At 45.9% G+C, this 27,611-nt stretch overlaps 2 protein-coding genes across 4 annotated transcripts in view; one reads left to right on the top strand and one right to left on the bottom strand.

The window, feature by feature from the left end:
• The window catches only part of NT5DC1 (5'-nucleotidase domain containing 1), a 375,186-nt gene that overhangs the window by 262,819 nt on the left and 84,756 nt on the right, over positions 1–27,611 (bottom strand). The window lies entirely within an intron of this gene.
• The window catches only part of COL10A1 (collagen type X alpha 1 chain), a 102,888-nt gene that overhangs the window by 58,163 nt on the left and 17,114 nt on the right, over positions 1–27,611 (top strand). Inside the window, exon 2 of the mRNA XM_068231329.1 lies at positions 2,938–3,094. Within this exon, the coding sequence (XP_068087430.1) occupies positions 2,953–3,094 (142 nt within the window). The 5' untranslated portion in view covers positions 2,938–2,952. The remainder of the gene's footprint in view (positions 1–2,937; positions 3,095–27,611) is intronic.

The raw sequence follows: 27,611 nt of genomic DNA, 5'->3' as shown, positions 1-27,611 counted from the left end.
CTGCCTCCCTTGGGTTCACCAGACTCACCACCAGACCCGCCTCAGCAGCAGCAGTAGCCCAGCCATTGCGTGGTTCACAACATTCACAAACATCAGACGATGCTGACACTGTCACTTTCCGGACTAGTGCTCTTGAGGTCTCCCAGTGTTCATCAAACACAACAACCAACAGCCCTTCGGTGTGCAGCGCTACGGTTGAGTTGTCTGTCTCTGAGATGTTTGAGCACAAGAGGAAATTGCCAGCAAATGACCCCCGGGCCGTGGCAGTAACAGCCAGCCAGCATAGCCAAGCTTCTGGCCTGCGAAATGCTGCCATATCGAGTGGTGGAGACAAACAGCTTCAAGGGCATGATGTCAGTGGCCATCCCACGTTACGTTGTTCCCAGCCGCTACCACTTTGCGCGCTCTGCAGTGCCTGAGTTGCATGAGCACGTGGTCAGCTAAATAACCCGAAGCTTGAAGAATGCCGTTGCCTGCAAGGTTCACCTCACCACTGACACCTGGACGAGTGCGTTCGGCCAGGGTCGATACATCTCCCTTACCGCGCACTGGGTGAACCTTGTGGAGCCTGGCAGCGATTCCTCACCTGCTACGGCGCGGGTGTTGCCCACGCCGCAAACAGCTGGATAACAACAGCAGCACCTACCTCTCTGACTCCTTCTCCTCCAACGCATCTCAAAGCTGTACCTCATCCGGAAATGCTAACCCAGCACCAGCAGCAGTAGGATCGTGGAAGCAGTGCAGCACAGCTGTTGGCATGCGTCAGCAAGCGTTGCTGAAGCTGATCTGCCTTGGGGATAAGCAGCACACAGGGGAGGAAATTTGGAGGGGAATAAAGGAACAGACGGATTTGTGGCTGGCACCGCTGGACCTGAAACCGGGCATGAAGCTAGACACCTGGCACGAACTGGCAATGTACGCAATAGAGGTGCTGGCTTGCCCGGCAGCCAGCGTTATGTCGGAACGCTGTTTCAGTGCTGCCGGAGGCATCATCACAGATCGGCGTATCCGCCTCTCCACAGAAAATGCAGACCGTCTGACTCAAATTAAAATGAATCAATCCTGGATTGGAAACGACTACGCAACACTCCTGGACCCCAACCAAGTAACATGACCGATGAACATCTGGGATGGTTTAGCGTTTCCGGTCCCTGTTTATTGAACCTCTCATCTGTATTACATTTATGACTGCATGGCGGCAAAAAGCATTGCTGCTATATCCGCACGCTTTTTGTCCTCATGCAAGGCCTGGGTTGTTGTGTCTCACAAAGCGTGGCCTTCTCCTCCTGCGCCTCCTCCTGTTCCATCACGTGTGCTGCTGCTGCTGCTGCTGCTGCTGCTGCTGGGTTACCGTTGCCGGTCCCTGTTTATGGAACCTCTTATCTTTATTACATTTATGACTACATGGCGGTACAAAGCATGCTATCCGCACGCTTTTTGTCCTCATGCAAGGCCTGGGTTGTTGTGTCTCACAAAGCGTGGCCTTCTCCTCCTGCGCCTCCTCCTGTTCCATCACGTGTGCTGCTGCTGGGTTAGCGTTGCCGCGTGGTCCCTGTTTATTGAACCACTTATCTTTATTACATTTATGACTGCATGGTGGTACAAAGCATGCTATCCGCACGCTTCTTGTCCTCATGCAAGGCCTGGGTTGTTGTGTCTCAAAGCGTGGCCTTCTCCTCCTGCGCCACCCTCCTCCTGTTCCATCACGTGTGCTGCTGCTGGGTTAGCATTACCGGTCCCTTTTCCTGGAACCTCTTATATGTATTACATTTATGACTGCATGCCGACAAAAAGCATGTTACCTGTGCAAAGAAAACAGACATTTCCCGCATTTAAAAGACAGTTTTCCCTTTGAAACTTTAAAATCGATTTTCTCAAAAACTATAAGCTCTTTTTGCTAAATTTTTTTTTCCTCTTGTACCCACTCCCAAGGTGCACATACCCTGTAAATTTGGGGTATGTAGCATGTAAGGAGGCTTTACAAACCACAAAAGTTCGGGTCCCCATTGACTTCCATTATGTTCGGAGTTCGGGTCGAACACCCGAACATCGCGGCCATGTTCGGCCTGTTCGGCCCGAACCCGAACATCTAGATGTTCGCCCAACACTAGCTGATTCACCTTGATTACCAATTATGAACATGTTTCCCAATTCCAACCAAACATGAGAAATACCACAACAATGGCCTAGCCAAGCATTCCTGCATTCAGTAACTTATTGTATAATCAGTGCTTCCTATTCAGGGGGAGGAGAATTCCTTGGGCCATTGTTATATTTGCATAATGGTATAAATAAACGATTCTATGATTTCCTATAGACTCATCATCATTATTTAAACAGGGGAAATAGGGACAGCACTCTGTTTAGCCTCAACAAGTACTATGCAGGCATTAGAGTTATTGGTCCATAAATGTATTATAGTTTAAAAACTTAGAAATTAGTAAATCTGTAGTCTACAAAAAAATCTACAGAAAAGCATACAGCAGTAGAGTGCATCCTGTGCTGATTACAGCAATTTATAAACCTAGGTAATATTGCTTACTACATTTAAGTTTTTTCCCCCCTCACTTATTTTTTTTACAAGAGTCAGAACTTATAAAACATGCTTCAGGGAACAGTCAGTTATTGGTCTGTACAGCAGTGAAACTGCAGAACAGAAACAGACTCAATATTTTATAAGCTCAATTTAGAATATTTGTTCAAAGTACATAATTTCCAAAACGTCAGCCGGGAGCTGGATTGTGGAAGCTGTGCAGGAATCTAGTGAATATATACATGGATTTTTGACTCCTGTGGAACACTAGCACTGAATTTATTTTTTTACTTTGAATTGCAGTACAGGCAATATTTACATGCTTAGGAAGTATAATATAAACCAATTACAGAACCAATTGCTTAATGGAATGTGAGAGTTTTCTTATTTTTTTGCCACTGCAGAAAAAGTCTGGAAACATGCAGTTATACTTCAGCATCCTACTGCTCCTGGTTCCTCCAAATGTCGTCTACATGTCTGGCTTCTTCCCTGAGAGAAATCCAAGGCAGTCCAGTGTGAAGGGGCCACCACCATTTTTACCATTTAACACCAAGAGTCAAGGTAAGAGATTCTATTTACTGCACGTGAGACAAGGTTCTCTCAGTAACTAATTAACCTAGTAAAATACATTCATCCTTTATCACATGAATGTCTATGAACACCGTTTACTGTGCTGTAAAAATGTATATTAGGCTGGGCATAACTTGTGGCAGCATTGCTATATTGGGCTGCAGAGAAATATGATAAAATACTTCAAATAGATGTTGCTGCATATGACTAGACTGCTGTATTGTGTAGAGGGATAGTACACATATCCGTTTTGTATGACTGATACAATGTTCTCTATGATCGTTTTACAGTCAATGGACTTGTAACACCAGAGTCTAGAGTGTAATGTACAGGGCAATAGACTCAGTACAGAGCTTGTAAATCACAATTGCATGATTTAAAACGAATAATGAATTATTTCTAAAAAATGCTGGGAAAGCAGCTATCTACTGCTTAGCTTAGGTTCAGTGAGTCAGTGGCTGAGATGTCGTCCGTTGAAAAGAAGAGATGCTATATTATACTAATGTAAAATACCCAATAAGTGCAATATAATGCAATATAATAAAATAAATAAAACCTTATTATACTTCTAAATAAAATATTCTAGCAGGAGCTTACATATTTTAAGTATTTCTATACAGGTTAATATAAGTGCAGTGAATGTTTTTAATGTACTGACACAATCAGCAAAAATGGCAATACATAGCTACAGCAAAAATCAGAAAGCTTTAGACTATTTCATAATATCCATTTTCATACTTGGTACTTGATGAGTCTATACATTAAAAAAGAACCAATAGCTAGCTAATCAAGTCATTGACAAACAAATAAGGAAAGATCCCCATTAGTCCATAACAGCTGTTTATTTAAAATATAGTTTGAATTTCCCATCTCCACTGGCAACTGCGCCAGTGGAGATGGATTACATGCAGGAGATTCAGCGCATGCTCTCACCAATTGTTTCATATCTGCATTATTAATGCTTACACATATTACCTTTATTTCTGAAAGTATCCTTTATAATAATACCTAAATGTCTCTACGTCCTCTCCCTCTGTGTGTGTGTCCCCTCCAGACCTGACAGTTTGCTGACTGTGAACCCCATTGTATTGTAGGAAATAGCAGTTTTTTCCACCTGCAAAGCAAGCAACATCTCCCTGTGTGCATATACTTTGGACATTGATGGGATATGGGCAATCGGGATGCGTCTGTGCACGCATTGCGCGGTGTGGGGGCTAGCAGCCGTGGCCTAGCGCCCGTGTTGTAAGGGGCGGGCCTTTGTTACTAGTATGGAAATAATTTATTACAGTTAAATACACAGGCCCATATGCAATTCACTTTTTCTCCTTAGTTTTCTACAAGTTGATATTTTTACACCTTGTCAATAAAATGCTTTTCAAGCCACGGGGAAGCAAGAAAATACTCAGAATAATCTTGGCAGTACTTTTCCACCTACTTTTGATATTTTTCAATTACAAAGTGCTGAAAAGTTATTTTAAACAGAAGATTAAAAATGATCTCCTAGATGAAAACTTAGGTGAAAAAGTGAATTGCATATGGGCCACTGTGTTTAGATATTTGCACCTTAACTACTTTCGGACCGAGCGAGTACGAATCTACGTCGGGCAGGGGGCGCTGCGGTCCTGACCGGACGTAAACTCTACGTCCTATTGACCGCGCGCCCCAGCCCGTCCGCGTCGCTTGGTCCGCTCTGCCCCCGCTGCAATGTGATGCCCTGCCGCCTCTATGACGGCAGAGCACTGTGAGCCGGGCAGGAGCAGTTTTCATTGGCTCCTGGCCCTGTCATTCCTGTAAGCCGTTCCCATTGACTTACATGGAGTGACAGGGTCAGGAGCCAATGAAAGCGGCTCCTGACCGGCGCACAGCGCTCTGCCGTCATAGCGACGGCAGAGAGAGCAGCCTGCGGCGGGGACAGAGCGGCGTGTCCGGCGGGAGCAACGGTAACTTGCGGCGATTCGTCGGGAAGCGGCGGTTTGCTGGACCAGCACCCTCTGGTCCTTAAGGGGGCAGAGGGGGCTGGTCCAGAAAGGGTTAAATGTTCTACTATTTTGTCTTATCCTGTATATTGAAAGTTGGAAGGGCTCCATAACTTGTAAACTGCAAGTTATGTTTTTCCCTATTTAGATCTCGTGTATTACGATGACCATTCATTAGAATTTCCAGATTATCATGAGAGGTAACGTATTATAATACCAGGGGATGTTATTGTGCATTAGAGTGAGCCATTCTAAAGCTAAGATAAATTGTCATGTCAATGGGGTAAGCAGCTGTATCACACTGTGAGCTATGGCATCAGCAGTGTAATGCTGGGAATACACGGTTCCTTTCTGGCTCTTGATTCTCCTCTCGATCGTTTTTGCCGCTTGATTCTGCAGTCGATTCTCTTATCTTCCGCTCCTTTTTCTTATCTTTTTCCATTCATGTCTATCAGAAATCGAGCGGCGAAAGAATCAAAAGAGAGATCGGACATGTCGAAAATTATCTAGCAAACCATCTAATCACCTCAAAAACGAACCGTGTATTCCCAGCATTAGTTATTGCTGGAATCCCAGCCAGGGCACCATCTGCAATATCTTTTGCTTATGTGAGTTTGGCAAATCAACATTCATTTACATCGATAATGGACTTTGTCTTGTTGAAACAAGAGATTGTAGTGGCCTAAATAGAAGATTCAATCTGCTGTAATATACAAAGAGACATTGCTCTAGTTTCTACTGACCATACATATACTGATCGATGTGGATCACTGCACTATGCAATTAGATGAATGTGGAGTGCATGAGGTTGATTGGAGTGTGCTTGCATACAAGTGGCAAGCTAGATGCATTTAAAGCTGCGCTACTTGCTTGCTTTTAAATTTTGCTTTTAAATTGTCCAATTAATCAAATGCAATTTTTTTTGCACATCTACTTAAAACCAATAGTCTTTTTGATATATGATACACTATCTGCAATGAGTTACTATGTTCTTATCATGTCTGTGTGGGTTTCCTCCAGGCACTCCAATTTCCCCCCACATCCCAAAAAGCTACAGATAAGTTAATAGGCTTCCCCCTAAATTGGTCCTAGACTATGATGAACATATCATCATGGTAGGGATTAGATTGTGAGCGCCTCTGAGGGCCAGTTAGTGAACACACTGTATATACTCTGTACAGCGCTGCGGAATAAGTCGTCACTATATAAATAACAATTAATAATAATAATGTCAGGGACTGCTTTGATGCATACATCATAAAAGAGCATCAGAGAAACTTGTGTGCTGGGCTAAGCTATTAGTAGAATATTATCAGCAATGTTACACTGACTAATTACTATAATACAATATTGGTAATTTTACTCATGTTCCATTATTGCTTTAACTAATCTTCCTCTCACTCTAACCATCCCTCTATTTACTTCTATCACTATCCTACCCTTACCTACTCCTCACACTAATCTACACCTACACAATCACATACGGTAACTTACCTCATGCCCGCTATCTCTGTGAAAATCTCTGCTGCACCAGGTGCTTTGGCTAAATCCAAACTAGTATTGTGGTGCAGTCTATGCAGCACCCAAGTTTCCAAGCGACCGAGGGCGCCCTATTTCCCGCTCTGGCTTTTATTCTCTATAATAAAACCCAAGTGTCCGTGCGCTGTCCCTGTGTAGCGTTGTCCGTGCTGAACCGTTGTGCACTTGTGCGCAGCACGGACAACGCTACACAGGGATAGCATGGGATACTCGGCTCGAGTGTGCGGCGGATCAGCGGGCGGCCGGGTCTGAGGTGGGCGGGTGACGTGCGCACGGTCGGGGGCGGGTGACGTGCGCGCGAGGGCGGTCGCGTGCGGCGTGCCTGCCATCATGCGTTTGCGGGCGGCATGCGCGCGCTGCGGGCGCGAGCGCGTTTGCGGCGGGTGGAGGAGAGGTGGGAGGTTGGAAGAGAGGAGGTGGGAGGGGAGGGGAGGAGAGGAAAGGGGAGGGGAGGAGAGGAAAGGGGAGAGGAAAGGGGAGGGGAGGAAAGGGGAGGAGGGGAGAGGAGAGGAAAGGGGAGGGGATTCCACACAGACCTAGAGCCCGTTTTTAAATGGGCTTAGGCCACCTAGTTGGTATATAAAGCCAGAGTGAGTTAGACAAACACAGCCTTATATTATTACAAATGCTCCAAGCTAGTAACTCTCTTTTTGAGCAGTTCCAGCTGCCTGAGGCTTTATCAAGCAGATGTAGCAGACAGCAGATTTCCTGGCTTTAGGTGACACTGTAGGGTGTGTTGAAGGCAAACTTGTTGTGGTACCACTATTAACCGGGATAAGGTCAAAGCCTCAAACATTCTGGATTACTTGAACGGTATCCCAATCCCATCCCTATCCATAACTGATAGTTTGAAATAAAATGCCCCTATATCTCAGAAGGAGTGATTCAGAAGCTCAAGGCTTCTAAGGCCCAAGACCCGGATGGACAGACAGCCCTGTATTTTAAGACATTCAAACAGGGGCGTTGCTAGCCCCAAAGATCAGTGGCATGTGCCCCAGATCTATTCCCAGGCAGAGTAGAGGCACCACAGCAAACAGCAGGGCACACAGTACCCAGCATGCCCCATAGAGGCACTACACAGCACCCAGCATGGTACCACAGCACATTGCAATGGGGGGTATGCTAGTTGTTATGGTGCCTGTATGTGGGCATATTGGGTGCTGTCATGCGTGTCGCTAGGGGCTTAGGACCGGGGCACAGGACCAGTATCTTGTCGGGAGTGCCCCGGATATGGGCGGGGATCTAGTGTGCCCTGTGCTTACAGTGCTCCCGATGTACGGAGGTTCGCAGCATCCCTGCCATTGCCATGGCTGCAGGGGTCACATGGGGCTAGGCAGCCAATGCGTGAGAAGAACCTCTTCTGCCATGTGAGACTCCTCATTTGAATCTAAAAGCTCCTTTTCAGCTAGAGATGGGATGCTGCTGTGTGGGGCTGTCCTGCTTTCTCTCCCCCCCCCCCCCTGCAGTGACAAGGTACTCTGTGTGAGCTGGCAGGGGGAGAGAGTGTGAAGTGCAGCGGCCCCGCCTCCCCCTCGCAGAGAGACACAGATCCCGGGAAGAGGACACAGGCCCAGAAAGGAGCTTCCAGCTGGAGGGACATTCAGCATGCACAGGCAGACTGCTGCGCTGCTGAATCCTGTGTGAATCATTCCATGTGCCTGGAGGTAAAGCTGCCCCCCCTTCCATTTGTGCTGTCCCCCTTCTCTGTTGTTCTATCCCTCCCTTTCTATCTTGCACCCTCCCCCCCTGTTTTCATAACCCCTCTTCTTGTTGTGCTCCCCCTGTTTTCATATACCCCCTCCATTTTGTACTCTCCCCCATTCCCTCTTGTGCTCTTTCTCCCTCGGTCATAATCATGTCACCGACTGTCCTCAGAGGACCTCACAATCTAATCCTACAATAGCCATACTCTAATATCCTACCATATTATTATTATGTATTTACATAGCCCTGACATCTCCTGCTGCACTTTACAGAGTACATAGTCCTGTCACCGACTGTCCTCAGAGGAGCTTAAAATCTAATATATTACCATATTATTATTATGTACTTATATAGCACTGACATCTCCTGCTGCACTTTACAGAGTACATAGTCATGTCACCGACTGTCCTCAAAGGAGCTCACAATCTAATCCTACCATAGCCATACTCTAATATCCTACCATATTATTATTATGTATTTACATAGCCCTGACATCTCCTGCTGCACTTTACAGAGTACGTAGTCAGTCATGTCACCGACTGTCCTCAGAGGAGCTCACAATATAATCTTACCATAGCCATACTCTAATATCCTACCATATTATTATTATGTATTTATATAGCCCTGACATCTCCTGCTGCACTTTACAGAGTACATAGTCATGTCACTGACTGTCCTCAGAGGAGCTCACAATCTAATCCTGCCATAGTCATAGTCTAATGTCCTGCCATATTATTATTATTATTATTATTATTATTATGTACTTCTATAGCCCTGACATCTCCTGCTGCACTTTACAGAGTACGTAGTCATGCCACTGACTATCCGCAGAGGAGCTCACAATCTAATCCCTACCATAGCCATACTCTAATGTCCTGCCATATTATTATTATTATTATTATTATGTATTTATACAGCACTGACATCCTCTGCAGCACTTTACAGAGTACATAGTCATGTCACTTTTCTGTCCCCAAAGGAGCACACAATCTAATCCCTACCATAGTCATAGTCTAATGTCCTACCATATAATTATTATTCAAAAAATAAGAAAAGGAGCTTCCCTCTACAAATGCTGATAAATAGATTGTGATCTATAAAGAAAATACCTAGAACAATTAAGGAATATAAATATTTTATTGAGGGAACAATGATTGAAATCAATTAAAAACAAAATATGGCTGTCATGCCTTCCCTTGGTCGGTACACATAGTATCAATTTTTTACATATGACAAAAAAGCCTCCTGTAACGATTGTGGGATTCTCTCCGTGATCAGCGCACAAGACGTGCGCTGACACTGCGGAAATCCTCCACAAGCGTATAATTTGCGGGAACCCAGCAAAAGGTGCAATGCACCTGTAGAGGGAAATCCCTGTCGGCAGGTGGAGCTGTGGAGTGCAGAGGAACAGATCCTCTGCCCTACCACAGACGCCAGACAGGAATTGCACGAAGGGAAGAAACGCAATCGCAAGAGAAGCGATTGAGGATGAGCACAGAGACAGATTGTATGTGTGTGCACCAATCCAGTCGCCAACCCGCGACAGTGCACACACAACAGCAGATATGAAATAGGAACGCGATCGCGAGAAGTGCAATCACCAGACGTGACACAAGGCTACAGCAAGGCAGAGCACGAGAGTAGCAAAGGCACAGCAAATAATACAATGAGGAGACAAGGAAAATAACAAACGCTAGCTAAGCGCGAACACCGCACTCATTCGCAACAGTGCATGGGTTTATGCGCGGTCTCCGCGTGATAAGCACAACAGAGACAAGCACGCCTAACTAACCACCGACAGACAAACATGAAACATAGGACGCGAGCGCTTGCTTAATGGTTACCTCACCGAGCCTCCAGCGAGCGTTCGTAGCAGACAAGACAGATACACAAAAATAGGAACAAGTGAGAGATAGGATCCACAGCACTAGCGCAAGAGGCTAGTGCGATCCAGGAAGACAGGACAGAAGGATCCACAGCACTAGTGCAAAGCGAGTCGGATCCAAGTACAGCAAGAGAGTAGCAGACCAGAAGGATCCACAGCACTAGCGCAAGGCGAGTGCGATCCAGGAAGACAGATCAGAAGAGGCTACCAGTAACAACCGCTGTTCCGGTTAGCACCCAGACACACAGAACGATTTCCTGTCGACCACCGCTGGGACAGGACAATCGCAACAGACAAACAAAACAGATATGCAATCCTAACTGCACTAGGGAAACCTGCCTAGTGCAGTTCCAGGAATTACACTAAGCTAATCTTCAAACAAAGAGCAAGGCTGACACTCCTCCAGGAGTGTTTCACAGGAAGAAATCCTTATGACCAGCAAAGATCTGTGATATCACATGGTATCAGGGCCGGCCCGCTCATGAGGCGGGGTGAAACTTTTGCCTCAGGCGGCAAATTTCCAGGGGCGGCATCCGCCCGTCCGTGCGGGGAGCCGGCCGCCGAGCTGGAGGGGTAGCTGGCAGGACGGGGGTATTGGGCCTAGCGGCGGGGAGGGGGGGTCGGACCCCCCCCCCCCTCCCTCGCCTGGGTCTCCCGTCCTCCGCTCCCCTCCAGCCTTACATAGAAGCAGCCTCTATTTGTAAGAGGCACGGGCGGGGAGGACTCACCTCTTCCTCGATCCAGCGTGCGCTCCACTGACGTCACTTCCTGCAACGCTGCAGGAAGTGATGTCAGTGGAGTGCACGCTGGGAAGAGGTGAGTCCTCCCCGCCCGTGCGTCTTACAAATAGCGGCTGCTTCTTCTATGTAAGGCTGGAGGGGAGCGCAGTTCGGGGGACCCAGGCGAGGGAGGGGGGGTACGACCCCCTCCCCGCCGCTAGGCCCAATACCCCCGTCCTGCCAGCTACCCCTCCAGCTCGGCAGCCCCCCAGAGCGCGCGGGGGGGGGGGTGGCGGCGGAAAAAAAATTTTTTGCCTCAGGCGGCAAAAAGTCTAGGGCCGGCCCTGCATGGTATATATAGTGCAAGCCTACAAAGGATGTGGCTGGGCAATTTGCATGACAAACGTATGCAAATTCCTCTGCAGCAAGCTGCAAAACTGACAGAAGGTCTCTCTTCCAGAGACCTGCAGAATGCAGACCTGAACAGTGGTCAAAAGGCTGCCTGTCTGCGCAGGCAGCCGCGCAGATCCTCACACCTCCGAAAAAATATAGAAAAGGTACTATAGATATAATCTGGCACCTTGCCGAAGTAAAATGTTGCCCCAATCTAGATAATAGATTGGTAGTGTGTGGCAATATGGGCAAAGTAGATGTCAGATATTAGTCTAAATGTTAATTAGAGATGGCCCGAACGGTTCGGCGGTGAACGGCCCCCGGCAAACTTCCGTGGCTCGGGTATCGCGGAGAACTGGGGGGGCACCTACACCTGCTACCTATACTGGGGCACCTATTCCTGGATACCTATACTGGCTGCACCTATATCTGGCTACCTGTACTGGCTGCACCTATATCTGGCTACCTATGCTCGCTGCATCTATACCTGGCTACCTATACTGGCTGCACCTGGCTACCTGGACTGTGGCATCTATTCCTGGCTACCTATACTGGCTGCACCTATATCTGGCTACCTGTACTGGCACACCTATTTAAGGCTACCTATACTAACTACAGCTATACCTGGCTACCTATATTGTTGGCACCTATACCTGGTTACTTATACTGGCTACATCTATACCTGGCTACCTGGACTGGGGCATCTAGTCCTGGCTACCTATACTGGCTGCAACTATATCTGGCCCCATGTACTGGCGCACCTATTCCAGGACAGGAAATCTGGGATACCAATACATATCTGGTATTGTTGGATTCAGCAGAATGAGGGCTTTTACAAACAGTAAAATTATTGTCAGTGAATGTAATTCTTCTTTGAAAAAAAAAAAACACAACAGAAAAATATTTCATTTTTATTTCACCTTTTTTTTTTTTTTTTTAATTACATATTTCACTCACAAATTGTGTTATATCTCCAGAAAAAGTAAATAAAATTGTTTCAGTGTTCAAGCCAATTTCTTACGGAAAGAACAATATATAATGGGCTAAAGTTGCGCAGCTTAATGTTCTGTAGTGCGTGCTATGCACGCCTTACATAGCAGCGCTCGCTGCCATGTAAGGAGTGTGCCTTTCTTAGTTACGCGCATTGCTTCCTTAGCAATTTTCGTAACATTAACTGCGGGTGGCCCTGCTCAAGTGAATTAGCGTTTCCGCCATACTTCACTCGCGGCCGCTACTGTGTTAAACTACATTGTTATGTAAATTAACACAGTAGCGTCTGCGAATGAAGTATCAGCTGGCTGGCAATGAAAGGGTTAAAGACATAAAAAAAAATAAACATCTATTTCTCAAAAAACTTCTCAATAGAAGTGCTATCTGTCCTGGGGCGTGGCTTACGCGGAGAGGAAGATGGACGCGCTTTGAGGTAGCTCCGTCTAAAGCCTGGACAAAGTGGCTCCAAACCAGAACCCACCTGGAGAAAAACCCATGGCTGACCCAGAGGAGATGGTAGCAGCCCCCGAAACATTGCGGAAGAGGAAAGGCGCATTCTCCCGACCGAAGAAGCTCACAGATTTATATGCTCCAGCGACAGAGATGCGCTCCCAAGATGGTGCCGGCTCGAGTTCCACGCAGCAGCCAGCTCCACAAATGGACAGCGCAAATCCACAACAATCACTGGAGGGGAGGACACCGGCTTCCGATCCTGTCTCCCCTACTAACAGCCCGGCTAAATCGAAATCCAGAAGGGAGGAGGACAACGCTTACAGCAGAAGGGTAGGTGAATATGATGCCTCACATACAACTTGCAGAGGCCTAGCAGCGCCATACCCTATGGAAGCCTTTCCTGCTACAGAGCAGGCTGCATCACAGGCATACATAAAAGATATATTATTGACATTTAAAAATCCTTGTTGTTCACTGAGATCTCTGCCATTACTACTGAATTGCGTCAGGGACTAGCAAATATGGGCGAAAGGATACACAGATCAGAGTGCAAAATATCAGAGCTAACTAAAGAGCACAACACAATGGTGGACGTCACTGAGGCCCACACTACAGATATTACATGGCTAAAAATGAAATCGGCTGATTTAGAAGACAGGAGCAGGAGGAATAATTTGAAACTTTGTGGCATTTCAGAGCAAATCTCCACACATGAACTTAAACCATATATCAAATCTATGGTCAAATCGATCCTCCCACAAGTCTCTGATGTAGAACTAACTCTAGACCGAGCCCATTGCTTACCAAAACCATCTTTTCTGGCTGACGCAGTTCCCAGAGACGTAATTGTTTGCTTTTTGTTCTATGAAGTAAAAGAAGATCTCGTGATAGCTATTCAGAAAGCAGGCTCCTTCCCAGACCCATATGCTCACATTCACTTGTACGCTGACCTTTCTCCTGCAACGCTGCAACTTCGCAAAGAACTCCAACCCTACACTAAAACACTTCAGTCTCTGCAAATCCAGTACAAATGGGGTTTCCCCACGAAGCTCATCTTTTCCTTTAGAAACAAGCAATATGTGATTGTGTCTTATGACTCTGGCTTCAAGCTGTTTAAACAGCTACAAATTCAGATCCCAAGTGATTTTCAACGTAATGCAAACCCTGCCACCTTGGCGGGTTCAAAATAAGTGCTGAAACCAGGCTTTAGGTCTCCCGATTTGGCCTCACTCTTCTCACTCCAATGCCTTTGGATTGCTCTTATGATAAGGTGACTGGAGACGGTTTTTCTTTTGGTTTATGTCCCAATACTGGTGCAGGTCATGGAACTTTGCTGCACCTACTCATGCAGCTACACGCTCGGGTTATGTTGAAACACGATTGTGCTGCTAAGCTCAAATGTTAATGTTTTTGTTATTTTTAAATTTACTGGTCCTATCTGTGCTCTTCTCTACAATGATTATGCGATGCATCCCTATCTAGAAATTGTTCTCTTTAACCACATAAGGACCAGGGGATTTTCCAATGATCGTTGCTGCGTGGGCTCTCCAGCCCGCAGCACTGATCAGGATTGAGCCAGGGCGACCAGACTTTCCTTTTTTCCCCACTAGGGGGATGTCCTGCTGGGGGGGTCTGATCGCCGCCGGCTATTTCTGCATAGTGGGGGGATGTGGCTCCTCAAAGCCCCCCTCCGCAGCGATTTCTGCCCTCTCTGCCCTTACCTCCCTCTCCCGCAGGCTATGGGCTGCGCTTCAGCCTATCAGATGCCGGCGATCTCCGGCCAATCAGAGGCCGGGGATTGCCGATCTCCTTTACGGCGCTGCTGCTATGATGTAAACACAGGGGATTTCTTCCCCGCGTGCTTACATTTAGCCTGACTGTTCACGGAGACACCCTCCGTGAACTGACATGGATCGGTTTCCATGGTAACACCACTTCGACCTGCCGAAGCTAAAGATACACATCTATGTAAACATTCAAATTTCCCTATTATCTACCATAGCACATTTATAAAGAAAAAAATGGGGGGGGGGGGGGTTAATGGCCTTTAGCAGAGATCTAAAAGTGATACCAATATCTGTAGACATCAATCCAATGGGCAGATTTATTATTTTTGTGGGTCACCTCAATGATAGATTGGTTACTATAGTAGCAGTTTATGGCCCTAACAAAGGCCAAAAAACCTTTTTGCTTAAGTTATTTGGAATTGTTAATGCAATCAAACAGGGCCTGCTGTTGCTGGGGGGGATTTTAATGCAACTATTTCCTCATTGGACTCGCCCTCTGGCTCCAACAGATCCTTTGTTTCTATAGACAATCAATTAAGATGGTTTAACCTATATGATCCTTGGAGGATTTTACATGGCACAGAGAGGGATTACTCATACTTTTCTCATATTCATAGATCATATTCTAGGATTGCTTTTTTCCTAATAGACAAAATCATGTTACAAGAGGCTGTATCTACATCAATAGGAACCAAAACTTGGTCGGATCATGTGCCTGTTCACATCTGCATCAAGGATGGTCCAAACATTAAAAAAACATTTTTCTGGAAACTTAATAGCTCTCTATTTGTTGACCAATCTTTTGTACAAAAGCTAAAAGATGAAATTAAAGAATTTCTGGAGAGGAATGGTAGCCCTGAAATCAGCCCAGCATCAACCTGGTCAGCACATATGGCGTTAATTCATGGCCTTTTAATAAGACAGGGTTCTATAGTTAAAAGAAAAAGGGCCAAAATGTATAATGACTTATTAGCCTTAATCCAAATCAAAGAAAAAATGCTCCTCCCTCCTATTACACCAATACGACTACCGTATATACTCGCAAGCAAGCCGACCCGCATGTAAGCCGACCCCCCCACTTTTACCCCAAAAAACAGGAAAAAATGATTGACCCTCATGTAAGCCGGGGGTAGGAAACGCTGGCCGCGTGATCCCCCAGTATGTCCCAGTATAGCTAGTATAGTGCCCAGTATAGGTAGGTAGTGCTCAGTATAGCAAGTAAAATGCCCCAGTATAGCTAGTATAGTGCTCATTATAGCTAGTATAGTGCTCAGTATAGCTAGTATAGTGCTCATTATAGCTAGTGAAGTGCCCCAGTTTAGCTAGTATAGTGCTCAGTATAGGTAGGTAGTACTCAGTATAGCTAGTAAAATGCCCCAGTATAGCTAGTATAGTGCTCAGTATAGCTAGTATAGTGCTCAGTATAGCTAGTGAAGTGCCCCAGTTTAGCTAGTATAGTGCTCAGTATAGTTAGTATAGTGCCCCCAGTATAGCTAGTATAGTGCCCCCAGTATAGCTAGTATAGTGCCCCCAGTATAGCTAGTATAGTGCCCCCAGTATAGCTAGTATAGTGCCCCCAGTATAGCTAGTATAGTGCCCCCAGTATAGCTAGTATAGTGCCCCCAGTATAGCTAGTATAGTGCCCCATTATAGCTAGTATAGTGCCCCATTATAGCTAGTATAGTGCCCCATTATAGCTAGTATAGTGCCCCCAGTATAGCTAGTATAGTGCCCCCAGTATAGCTAGTATAGTGCCCCCAGTATAGCTAGTATAGTGCCCCCAGTATAGCTAGTATAGTGCCCCCAGTATAGCTAGTATAGTGCCCCATTATAGCTAGTATAGTGCCCCATATAGCTAGCATAATGCCCCAGTATGGGTGGGTAGGTGCTGTCCCTCCCCGCTCCCCCTGCGGCCGCCGCTGCTGCTATTACCTCAGGCGGCGCCGCTTCCTCTATCCCCGTCCTCCTCCGGTAGTAACTCATTCACAGCAGCGCGCCTCTCGCTGCTGTGATGACGAGGAAACCATAGAGAGCGGCTTCCTGTAGCGTGATGCCGTTACTATGGGAACCGCTCTCTATGGTTTCCTGCGTCATCACAGCAGCGGGGGGCGCGCTGCTGTGAATGAGTTACCGGAGGAGGACGGGGATAGAGGCAGCGGCGCCGCCTAAGGTAATAGCAGCGGTGGCCGCGGGGGGAGCGGGGAGGGACAGCACCTATCCACCCACCCACCCACACATGACTCGCAAGCAAGCCGACCCCCCAACTTTTGGCCCACTTTTGGGGGGTCAAAAATTCGGCTTGCTTGCGAGTATATACGGTACATGCTACAAAAAGCAAACTTAACATTTTATTCCCAGAGCAATAAAGCTAGTAAACTACTAGCTAGACAACTACAAAGCAAACAAATGAAATTCAGAATTCATACTATGACTCACCCTATTTCCAAGAGTAAAATTTCCAATCCTAAAGCGATTGCAGATCTCTTTAGCGATTATTAGGCTCAATTATACAACCTCAAAAACGACCCTGCAACTCCCCAACCCTCAGAAGAATCGATAAATAATTTTATAAATTCCATCAATCTCCCTAAGGTTTCAGCGACACAATTAAAATTCTTAAATAGCCCGTTCACAGAATCAGAAATTCTGAAAACCATCAAAGTCCTTAAACGGAATAAAGCACCAGGACTGATGGTTACAACAATGAGTATTTCATAACATTTGCAGACTCTCTAGTACCTTCTCTCCTGTCATTATTTGATTCCTTCTAAGAAGGGAATAATATTCCCAGCGAATATTTGGAAGCAATCATTATAGTGATCCCTAAACCAGGGAAAGATCAGTCCTCTCCAGCGAATTTCCGTCCTATTTTACTATTAAAGAGAACCAGAGATGAAGCAACCTCATGTATTTTACCTTATAAATCAGTGGGAACATGACAGTAAACACCTAATCTGCTCTTTGTTACATTGTTCTCTGTTTAATTTGCCTGTTATCACCTCTAAGATAAGAATCCCGACTAAGCAGTCGGTCTGGCTTTGCTACAGAATAATTATAGCTGAGACTGTGTTCTTTGCTGTCTTCAAGTCCAAGCCTGCCCCCTGCTGGCTTTGCTCAGGAATCATTATAGCTGAGTCATTATAGCAAAGCCAGAATCAATGCTCAGTCCGGGATTCTTATCTCAGCTAGATAACAGACACTTTTAGCAGTGAGGATGGAACAGAGAGCATGGTAAATGTTTTCTCTAATGTTCCCACTGATTTCTATGGTAAAATACACAAGGGTGCTTCGTCTCTGGTTCACTTTAAACGCGGACCTCAAATTATACGCAAAACTGTTGGCTAATCGCTTGATGCAGATAAGACCAAACTTATTAGGATATGACCAAGTAGGATTTACCAAAGGAAGACAGGTCAATGATGGCACAAGACACATGCTGGGTATACTCAGACATGTGGAGCTCTGTCGAATGCCTTCAGTGCTTCTTACATTGGATGCGGAGAAGGCATTCGACAGTGTTCATTGGCAATTCCTGAGAAGTACACTTCTCAAGTTTGGCTTTTCGATTCCTATTGTAACAGCAATTCTAGCCCTATACACATCTCCGTCGGCCAGAGTCAATGCGGCAGGCTTTATCTCAAAATCCTTCAGTATCTCAAACGGAACCCGACAATCGCCGATAATATTCGTGCTATTAATGGAGACAAAGAATTTGTTCAAATACTAATATAAAAGGGGTTCAAATTGGTAACACCCACCATGTTATAAACATGTTTGCGGATTTGATCCTGACCGATCCGACCAATTCTTTAGAACATGTAAGGATGGAATTAAATTTATTTTCTGAAGCTTCACTGTACAAACGAAACCATCATAAATCTCTTCTTCTAGCGTTTAATACAGGGTCGTGCCGACACAGAGGCCAGCGAGGCTGGAGCCTCAGGGCGCAGGTCATTAGCACTCTCAGGGGCGGAACTTGCAGTCTGTGACTCTGTGTTGCCTCTGGCTGGCCGCCCCCGCTGTATTCATGCTGCCTGCTTGCCCTGCTGTGCCGCCCACTGCGCCCAGCGCCCGCCGCTATTCACAGAATGCTGGCTGTCTCTGAAGCCGGAGTGAGAGCGGAGTGTATACATATTCAGCTCTCCGCGCTACCCTGTTGCCATGGTCACCATGACGCACTACAACTTGTGGCGCCGCCAGCCCCTCTCTCTCTCACAGAGCGGTCAACCAGCGTGCACCTTTCTGCGTGATGTCGACAGGCAGCCTGTGGGTCCCGCCCCCTCTCCACGTCACGCTGTCTCCTCGCCTGTGAATCAGCAGCTAGGGAGGAGTCAGGCAGGAGACAGTGGTGTGGCTGTGCCTGTGTTGATAGTGGAATCGCCTGCCCTGTGTGGCCCACGGCCTGGCTGTCTGACCCTCATCATTAAGTAAAAGTAAGTGTAACAGGCAGCCGCAGCATTATTATGGTGGATATATTGGAATACTAGCTATATTACTGAGCACTATACTAACCATACTGGGCACTATACTAGCTATACTGGGGCACTATACTAGCTATACTGGGCACTATACTAACCATACTGGGTACTATACTAGCTATACTGGGCACTATACTAGCTATACTGGGCACTATACTAGCTATACTGGGCACTATACTAACTTTACTGGGTTACTATACTACTCATACTGGGCACTATACTAGCTACCGGTATACTAGGCACTATTCTAGCTATACTGGGCACTATACTAACCATACTGGGGCACTATACTAGCTATACTAGAGCACTATACCAGCTATACTGGGCACCATACTAGCTATACTGGGCACTATACTAGCTATACTGGGTCACTATACTACTCATACTGGGCACTATACTAGCCATACTGGGCACTATACTAGCCATGCTGGGCACAATACTAGCCATACTGGGCACTATACTACCCATACCGGGCACTATACTAGCTATACTGGGCACTATACTAGCTATACTGGGCACTATACTAACCATACTGGGCACTATACTAGCCATACTGGGCACTATACTAACCATACTGGGCACTATACTAGCCATACTGGGCACTATACTAACCATACTGGGCACTATACTAACCATACTGGGCACTATTCTAGCTATACTGGCTGGGGCACTATACTAGCTATATTGGGCCACTATACTACCCATACTGGGCACTATAACTATCTATTACTATACTAGCCATACTGGGCACTATACTAGCTATACTGGGCACTATACTAGCTATACTTGGGCACTATTTCAGCCATACTGGGTACTATACTAGCTATACTGGCTGGGGCACTATACTAGCTATACTGGGCCACTATACTACCCATACTGGGCACTATAACTATCTATTACTATACTAGCCATACTGGGCACTATCCTAGCTATACTGGGCACTATACTAGCCATACTGGGCACTATACTAGCTATACTGGGGCACTATACTAGCCATACTGGGCACTATACTAGCTATACTGGCTGGGGCCCTATACTAGCTATACTGGGCCACTATACTACCCATACTGGTCACTATAACTATCTATTACTATACTAGCCATACTGGGCACTATACTAGCTATACTGGGCACTATACTAGCTATACTGGGGCACTATACTAGCCATACTGGCTGGGGCACTTTACTACCCATACTGGGCACTATAACTATCTATTACAAAATTGATCAGAAACAATTTGGACGTCTACACATGATGCAGTTTCATATCAGATCTATCAAGTTCCATCTATCTAATGGAAAATTGTACCGTGTAGATGAGGTTTAATACTTTTAGCCATAGCCCCTAAACACGCATGCAGTAGATCAGGTGTTTCTGACATTGTCAGCTTTGACATGCTTGTTTTCAGACACTACAGCAGCCAAATAGACCAGCTGGACAGCCAAGCAACTGGTATTGTTTATAAGGAAATACATATGGCAGCCTCCATATGCCTCTCGTTACAGTTGTCCTTTAAATTGTGCATATTTATGTGCAATTACAACAGTTGGATTGACTTGAGCTGCGTCTTATCAGTTGTTGGTCGCCTCTTATCAGTGATATTTTACTTGACAAAAGTTGTCCAACTTCTTCAAGTTGTTTGATAATTGTGCATTTAAAAGACTTTTGCTGAGCATGTGTATGAGGCTTTAAGGATTCAGGAAAAACAAATGTTTACAGTTGTGTTTAAGCAATTTTTTCTGCATTTAAACATACATGTTCTTTTGCTGTTAATTTATTTAACTGTATTGGCACTTATTACCTAATTTATACAAAAAAATGTTGGTATCACTTGTTTGCTGTTAATTTACCGTATATAAATCTGTTCTCCTGTGGAAAAATACTGCCTTATTTTTGGATATCTTAATTTTTTGAGGGGGGGGGGGGGGGTGCACTTGGGCAGCTCAGCTTCTGTTGATGGTGGACCTTGTCCCGGCCCTGGTTTAATATATCCCCCTCTGTAAAATCCAATATAGCAGACAAATTCCCCTTTCCGTGGGCAGAATCCGAGGTCTCATATTTGGGAATTAAAGTACCTAACTCTATTGAAAAACTTTTTCTTTGCAATAATGTACCCTTGCTGACTTCTATCAAAAAAGAATGCGCCAATATGTCAAAAAGATGGTTGTCATGGTCTGGCCGAGTGGCCACTTTCAAAATGTTTATCCTCCAAAAAATTCTTTATGTGTTCAGAATGGTCAACATACCCTTGAGCAAATCTTATTTGTCAGAATTAAAAAAAATGTGTATCCCGTATCATCCTGATTCAAAACTTCCCACTTTATCTGGCAAGGGAAAAGAATAAGAGTTCCTTTCAAGGTGATGACTTTACCCAAAAAAATGGGGAGGTATGGGCCTCCCGTGTTTAGACTTTTATTATTACGCCACCTCATTGGATATGATTAAAAACTGGTGGAACCCACAATCTCATAAACCCTGGGCAGAAATGGGAAAATTTCTTCTAACTAAAGATCCTCGTATAATACTAATGAGCATGATTTTAGGTGCAAAAGCCCCTACCTCTCAATACCCGACGATCAGATCCTTACTCCTTGCATGGGAATACTTTCTTAAACACCCTCCTGACTCTACTCTAAAACACAGTCCTATTTTCCCCCTCTCAGTTTTACATCAATTTATTCCAGATCTAAATCTACAAACATGATATATAAATAAATCCATATCTCTGAATGATTTATTTGATGGCGTTAAAATGAAAAGATTTGCAGATCTTCAGAAAGAATTTAAGCTCCCTCAATCCCAACTTTTCAATTACCACAGAATATTTCATTAAATCAAATCCCACAATATACAGTAAGCATTCCTAAACTACTGGCCCAAATCCTTACCCTACTAAACTTTAAAGGCCCAAGCAGAGAAGATATATCCACTTGGTATGAAACCTTACACTCAACCTCTAACTCTCCCCTTAAAGATAACCTAAAGTAAAAAAAAAATGAGATAAACTCACCTGGGGCTTCCCTCAGCCCCCTGCAGCCGTTCGGTGCTCTCGCAGCTCCGGTCCGATGCCTCTGGACCCGCCGGTGAACACTTCCAGTTTGGCCGTCACCGGCCGACAGGCATGGGAACGCGAGTGATTGTTCGCGTTCCCAGCCTGTATATCGCCCCCTATGCTGCTATTGCGGCCAGGAGGTCGCAATAGCAGCATAGGGGGCGATATACAGGCTGGGAACGCGAACAATCACTCGCGTTCCCATGCCTGTCGGCCGGTGACGGCCAAACCGGAAGTGTTCGGCGGCGGGTCCAGAGGCATCGGACCGGAGCTGCGAGGGCACCGATCGGCTGCAGGGGGCTGAGGGAAGCCCCAGGTGAGTTTATCTCATTTTTTTTGTAGGCTTTAGGTTCACTTTAAGCGCTATGCAATCAGTTGGTCTAATGACCTCAATACCCAGATATTAACAGAACGACTAATTGCAGCAACTAATATACAGTAACTCTAAAGCTATCTAAGTGTAACTCCCATTAAGAGCAATCTCGTAAACTTCTATATCGCTGGTATTAACTCCAAGAAGATTAGCATCCTTTTTGAATGAGGTATCTCCTCCGTGTTGGCACTGTGCAGTACAATCAGCCTGGCAGATTGACGCAGCCTATCCAAGAGCATTACCCTCCACATTTACCCTAGCAGCTGAATGACATCACTACTGTGCTGCTCTATCAGCCCCCTCCCCCACCACCACAGCAACAGAACACATTGCTAGCCTGCAGGGTAGCAACATGTCTGTTCACCCTCAGCCCTTACAATGTCAGCCCAGGTATCGGGTCCCGATGCCGGCTGGGCGACATCCCTTGTACGTGTGTATGAGGCTTTAGCGTTTATCATACTTAAACCCCTTTCTGAGTGAGATATAAAGATTACAGTTTGGAAAAGAGCATGTGTCTAGCGTGAAGTGAACAATTATTTTCTTCTTTTCCCTAGTGTATATATATGTATGTGTGTGTGTGTGTGTGTGTGTGTGTGCGCGTGTTGTGTGTGTGTGTGTGTGTGTGTGTGTGTTTGCTTGTAGAAAAAGGTACAGGAACAAGACTGTGAACAATAATTATATGGCTTAACTCTTTCCAATCCTTTTTCCCGATCAACCACATCACCCCCATAACAATTTTATTTCGGTGTGATGGGAGGATGTGGGTCCGTGGGTGATCGGGATTTGTGGTGGCAACGCTAATACGGAGGGTCTTTACCTCCTCGCAATAGAGCGAGGAGGAGACCTGGCATCAGTGGCAGTGACACTTGCACACTGTAGCTCCACCCCCCTGCATGTGCCAGCGTCAATTCATTATTATGTGGCACTGCATGGTGCTGGAAAGAAGAAAAAGTGTCAGACTTTTTCCGACAGTACCACACAGGGTGACACTGTGTTGGACTAGATCCAGCAGCAGCGCCACTAGTGATCAGGCCAAAAGTGCCCAAGTAATATTTATATTATGTGGTACAGCAGTGGCAGATGGAGCCGGTGGAAATAAGAGTGTCAGATGTAGACCAACACATTGATCTGAAGAGGATGACACTGTGACAGATTTTATCTGGCAACTGCATTAATAATCAATAGCCAGTTTTCCTATTTTGGAATATGGTCCTATAGAGGGAATGGCTAATGTAGGATTGGAAAGAGTTAACTTTATGAAGAGTAATTGTTCAAGCCCATTTTAGAAATGGTCCATTATAAAAACATTTATGCTTCATTTATCATGTTTATTATCAACTAGCTGAAGAACTGGCGTTGCTTGAGTATATATTTGGTTGTTGTTGGGTCCAAATACTTTTTCTAACTTTAACACACAGTTACTCAATGACCAAATTTGTGAGCTTTGGAGTGCCTGGCATTAATAACATGAGAACGGAAGGAATTTAAATTTTTCCATTGAAATAAAGCAAACTAATCCATTAGCTGTTTGTGGCTCCGTCCCTTCATCTCAATAGGTACTGCAGTCACCCATTGACTGATTGTAGCAGGTTTAAGGCCTCTGCAATTAACAGTGTAAGAATGGCAGAAATTTAAATATTTCCCTTGAAAATCAAAAGGTGAATTTTGATTAGCTGTTGTAGGCGCCACCCATTTTGCTGAATATTAATCCCATTCACCCAGTGAGCAAATGTGCCAAATTTGAGAACCTTGCGTACAGTGTAAGAATGGCCACAGTTTAAATTTTCACATTTGGTTGTTGGCTCCACCAACTTTTCATAACCTTAACTCACAGTCACTCAATGAACAGGGTTGTGAGCTCTGGGGTTCTTGGCATCAATAATGTGAGAATGAAAGCAGTTTATCACTCAAATGATTGGCTGTTTATGGCTCAGTCACCTTTTCTGAATTTGAACCCACAGTCACCCAATGACCGATTGTACCATGTTTGAGGCCTCTGTCATTAACAGTGTAAGAATGACAACAATTTAAATATTCCCCTTGAAAACCAATCAGTGAATTTTGATTGGCTGTTGTAGGCTCCACCCATTTTCCTGCATTTTAATCCCAGTCACCTTTTCCAACTTAGCCAAATTTGAAAACCCTGCCACTACCAGAATGGCTGAAATCAATCAAACAAATCTGATTGGCTGTTTGTGGTTTCCCCCTCTTTTATGAATTTGAACCCCAGTCACCCAATGACCGACTGTACCAAGTTTGAGGCCTCTGGCATTAACAGTGTAAGAATGGTAGTGATTTAAATAATCCCCTTGAAAACCAATAGGTGAATTTTGATTGGCTGTTGTAGGCTCCACCCACTTTTAATCCCAGTCACCCAATGAGCAAGTGTGCCAAGTTTGACAAGCCTTCCATTAATAGTGAAAGAATGGCTACAATGTTTCCCATGTAAAATAAATTACTGTAATTTGATTGGCTGTTTTATGCTCCACCACTTTCCCTGTGTTTTTAACCTCGGTCACCAAGTGAACAGCTGTGACAAGTTTGGGGAGTCTGGCTTTATTACTGTGAGAATTGCAGCCTTTTACATTTTTCCCATTCATGTGGGTTCCGCCCAAGTGCGCAGGTGAGACCCCCAGAACATATCATTTCAGGTAGTAAGGGATCTGTATACCAAGTTTCATTGAAATTGGTCAAGGTGTTTTCGAGTGATGGTGGCACACACACACACAAACATATGATTTTATATAGATAGATAGATAGATAGATAGATAGATAGATAGATAGATAGATATCCTATTTGTATATTTATTGTATCATATATTGCAGATTGGCCATTTCCAGCAAGCAGTTGATACTTTCCAAACAGAAGCTTTATCTCATACCTCCTTATGTTATACATCAGTTTTCCCAGTAGACTGTAGCAACTTCCCCTCCTTTGCTTTTAAATAAAAGTAAATGAGAGGTTTCACCTGGTTTATTCAGTTACAAATAGTGTGTTTCCAGACACGGTTTAGTAAAAACAAAAAGTTATCAAAAACCGTTAAAATAACTCTGACATCCAGCTGCTATTAACAACATGAGGTTTTGGAATCTGGTGATAAATTTGCTGTTGTCCTTGGAATTCAAAAACGGATTAAATGATATCATATCTGCATAAATAATATCAATATTTTTGGAAAAACTAGAGAATAGGTTTCCTTTTATTAAACAAAGCAAAAAACAAGTTGCTGATCATAGTTTACATATTTAAAGCATAACACATTTATGTTCCGTCATGTCAAGAAACATCCAAAAAGTATTAATAGCATTTCCAACAAACATCAGAGAAAAATAGAAGAAGTCTCCCAAATATCATCTGATTTTAATTTTAACAAATTCTAGATAAAAAGATTAGCCTTAAGTCATCTAAGTGGGCCTTATGCATCCAGATATGATCATCTAAAATGTCCAAACTCCCTTTCCTTTTTACTGGAGTGTAAAAAGTGTTATATTAAATATTTTCCACTGTAATGCCTCAAATAGACAACAGACTTCTGTTGCCCAAGCCAATAATGTATAAACAGACAGAGGCGTATCTAGGTAATATGGCGCCTATGGCAAACACTGAAAGTGCGCCCCCCCCACGCACACACACTCCTTGAAGGATGGCTAGGTTAGGGTACAGGGTGGATGGCTATATGAAGGGTGGCTGGGCCCGACTGAAGGGTGGGTGCAGGGTGGCTGGGTCAGGGCGAGTCTGGGTGCAGGGTGGCTGAGTCAGGGTGAGTCTGGCTGCAGGGTGGCTGCTTCAGGGTGCAGGGTGGCTGGGTCAGGGTGAGCCAGGGTGCAGAGTGGCTGGGTCAGGGTGAGTCTGGGTGCAGGGTGGCTGGGTCAGGGTGAGTCTGGGTGCAGGGTGGCTGAGTCAGGGTGCAGGGTGGCTAAATCAGGGTGCAGGGTGGCTGGGTCAGGGTGAGTCTGGGTGCAGGGTGGCTGGGGCAGGGTGGCTTGGGCAGGTTGAAGGGTGGCTGGGTTAGGGTGCAGGGTGGGTGGGTAGATGAAGGGTGGCAGGGGCAGGGTGGGTGGGTAGATGAAGGGTGGCTGGGTTAGGGTGCAGGGTGGCTGGGTAGATGAAGGGTGGCTGGGGCAGGTTGAAGGGTGGCTGGGGCAGGTTCAAGGGTGGCTGGGTTAGGGTGCAGGGTAGGTGGGTAGATGAAGGGTGGCTGGGTTAGGGTGCAGGGTGGGTGGGTAGATGAAGGGTGGCTGGGTTAGTGTGCAGGGTGGGTGGGTAGATGAAGGGTGGCTGGGTTAGGGTGCGTGGGTAGATGTAGGGTGGCTGGGGCAGGGTTAGGGTGCAGGGTGGCTGGGTAGATGAAGGGTGGCTGGGGCAGGTTGAAGGGTGGCTGGGTTAGGGTGCAGGGTGGGTGGGTAGATGAAGGGTGGCTGGGTTAGGGTGCAGGGTGGGTGGGTAGATGTAGGGTGACTGGGGCATGGTTAGGGTGAAGGGTGGCTGGGGCAGGTTGAAGGGTGGCTGGGTTAGGGTGCAGGGTGGGTGGGTAGATGAAGGGTGGCTGGGTTAGGGGGCAGGGTGGGTGGGTAGATGAAGGGTGGCTGGGTTACGGTGCAGGGTGGGTGGGTAGATGTAGGGTGGCTGGGGCAGGGTTAGGGTGCAGGGTGGCTGGGTAGATGTAGGGTGGCTGGGGCAGGTTGAAGGGTGGCTGGGTTAGGGTTCAGGGTGGGTGGGTAGATGAAGGGTGACTGGGTTAGGGTGCAGGGTGGGTAGGTAGATGAATAGTGGCTGGTTTAGGGTGCAGGGTGGGTGGGTAGATGAAGGGTGGCTGGGGCAGGGTTCAGCGTGGGTGGGTAGATGAAGGGTGCCTGGGTCTAGGTTAAGGGTGGCTGGAGTGCAGAGCCAGGATGGCTGGACAGGGTGAATGGGGGCTGTGTGCTGGACCTGTATCCGTGCTGCATCCCCGCCGGCGCCATTGTAACAGACCACCTAGTGAGAGGAGATCAGCGCGACAGAGAGGGTGCACGCACTACACGCCGCCCGCTGTAATCTAAATGCAGAAAGTGACGTCACTTCCGCATTTATCGGGTGTCCGGTAGCTTGAGCGCCCTCTCTATCGCGCTGATCTCCTCTCACTAGGTGGTCTGTTACCATGGCGCCGGCGGGGACGCCA

The sequence above is a fragment of the Hyperolius riggenbachi genome, chromosome 4 (assembly GCF_040937935.1).
Source record: "Hyperolius riggenbachi isolate aHypRig1 chromosome 4, aHypRig1.pri, whole genome shotgun sequence".
In the NCBI taxonomy this organism is placed as follows: Eukaryota; Metazoa; Chordata; class Amphibia; order Anura; family Hyperoliidae; genus Hyperolius; species Hyperolius riggenbachi.
The sequence above is the reverse complement of the archived record's forward strand: the minus strand, read 5'-3'. Positions and strand labels throughout refer to the sequence as shown.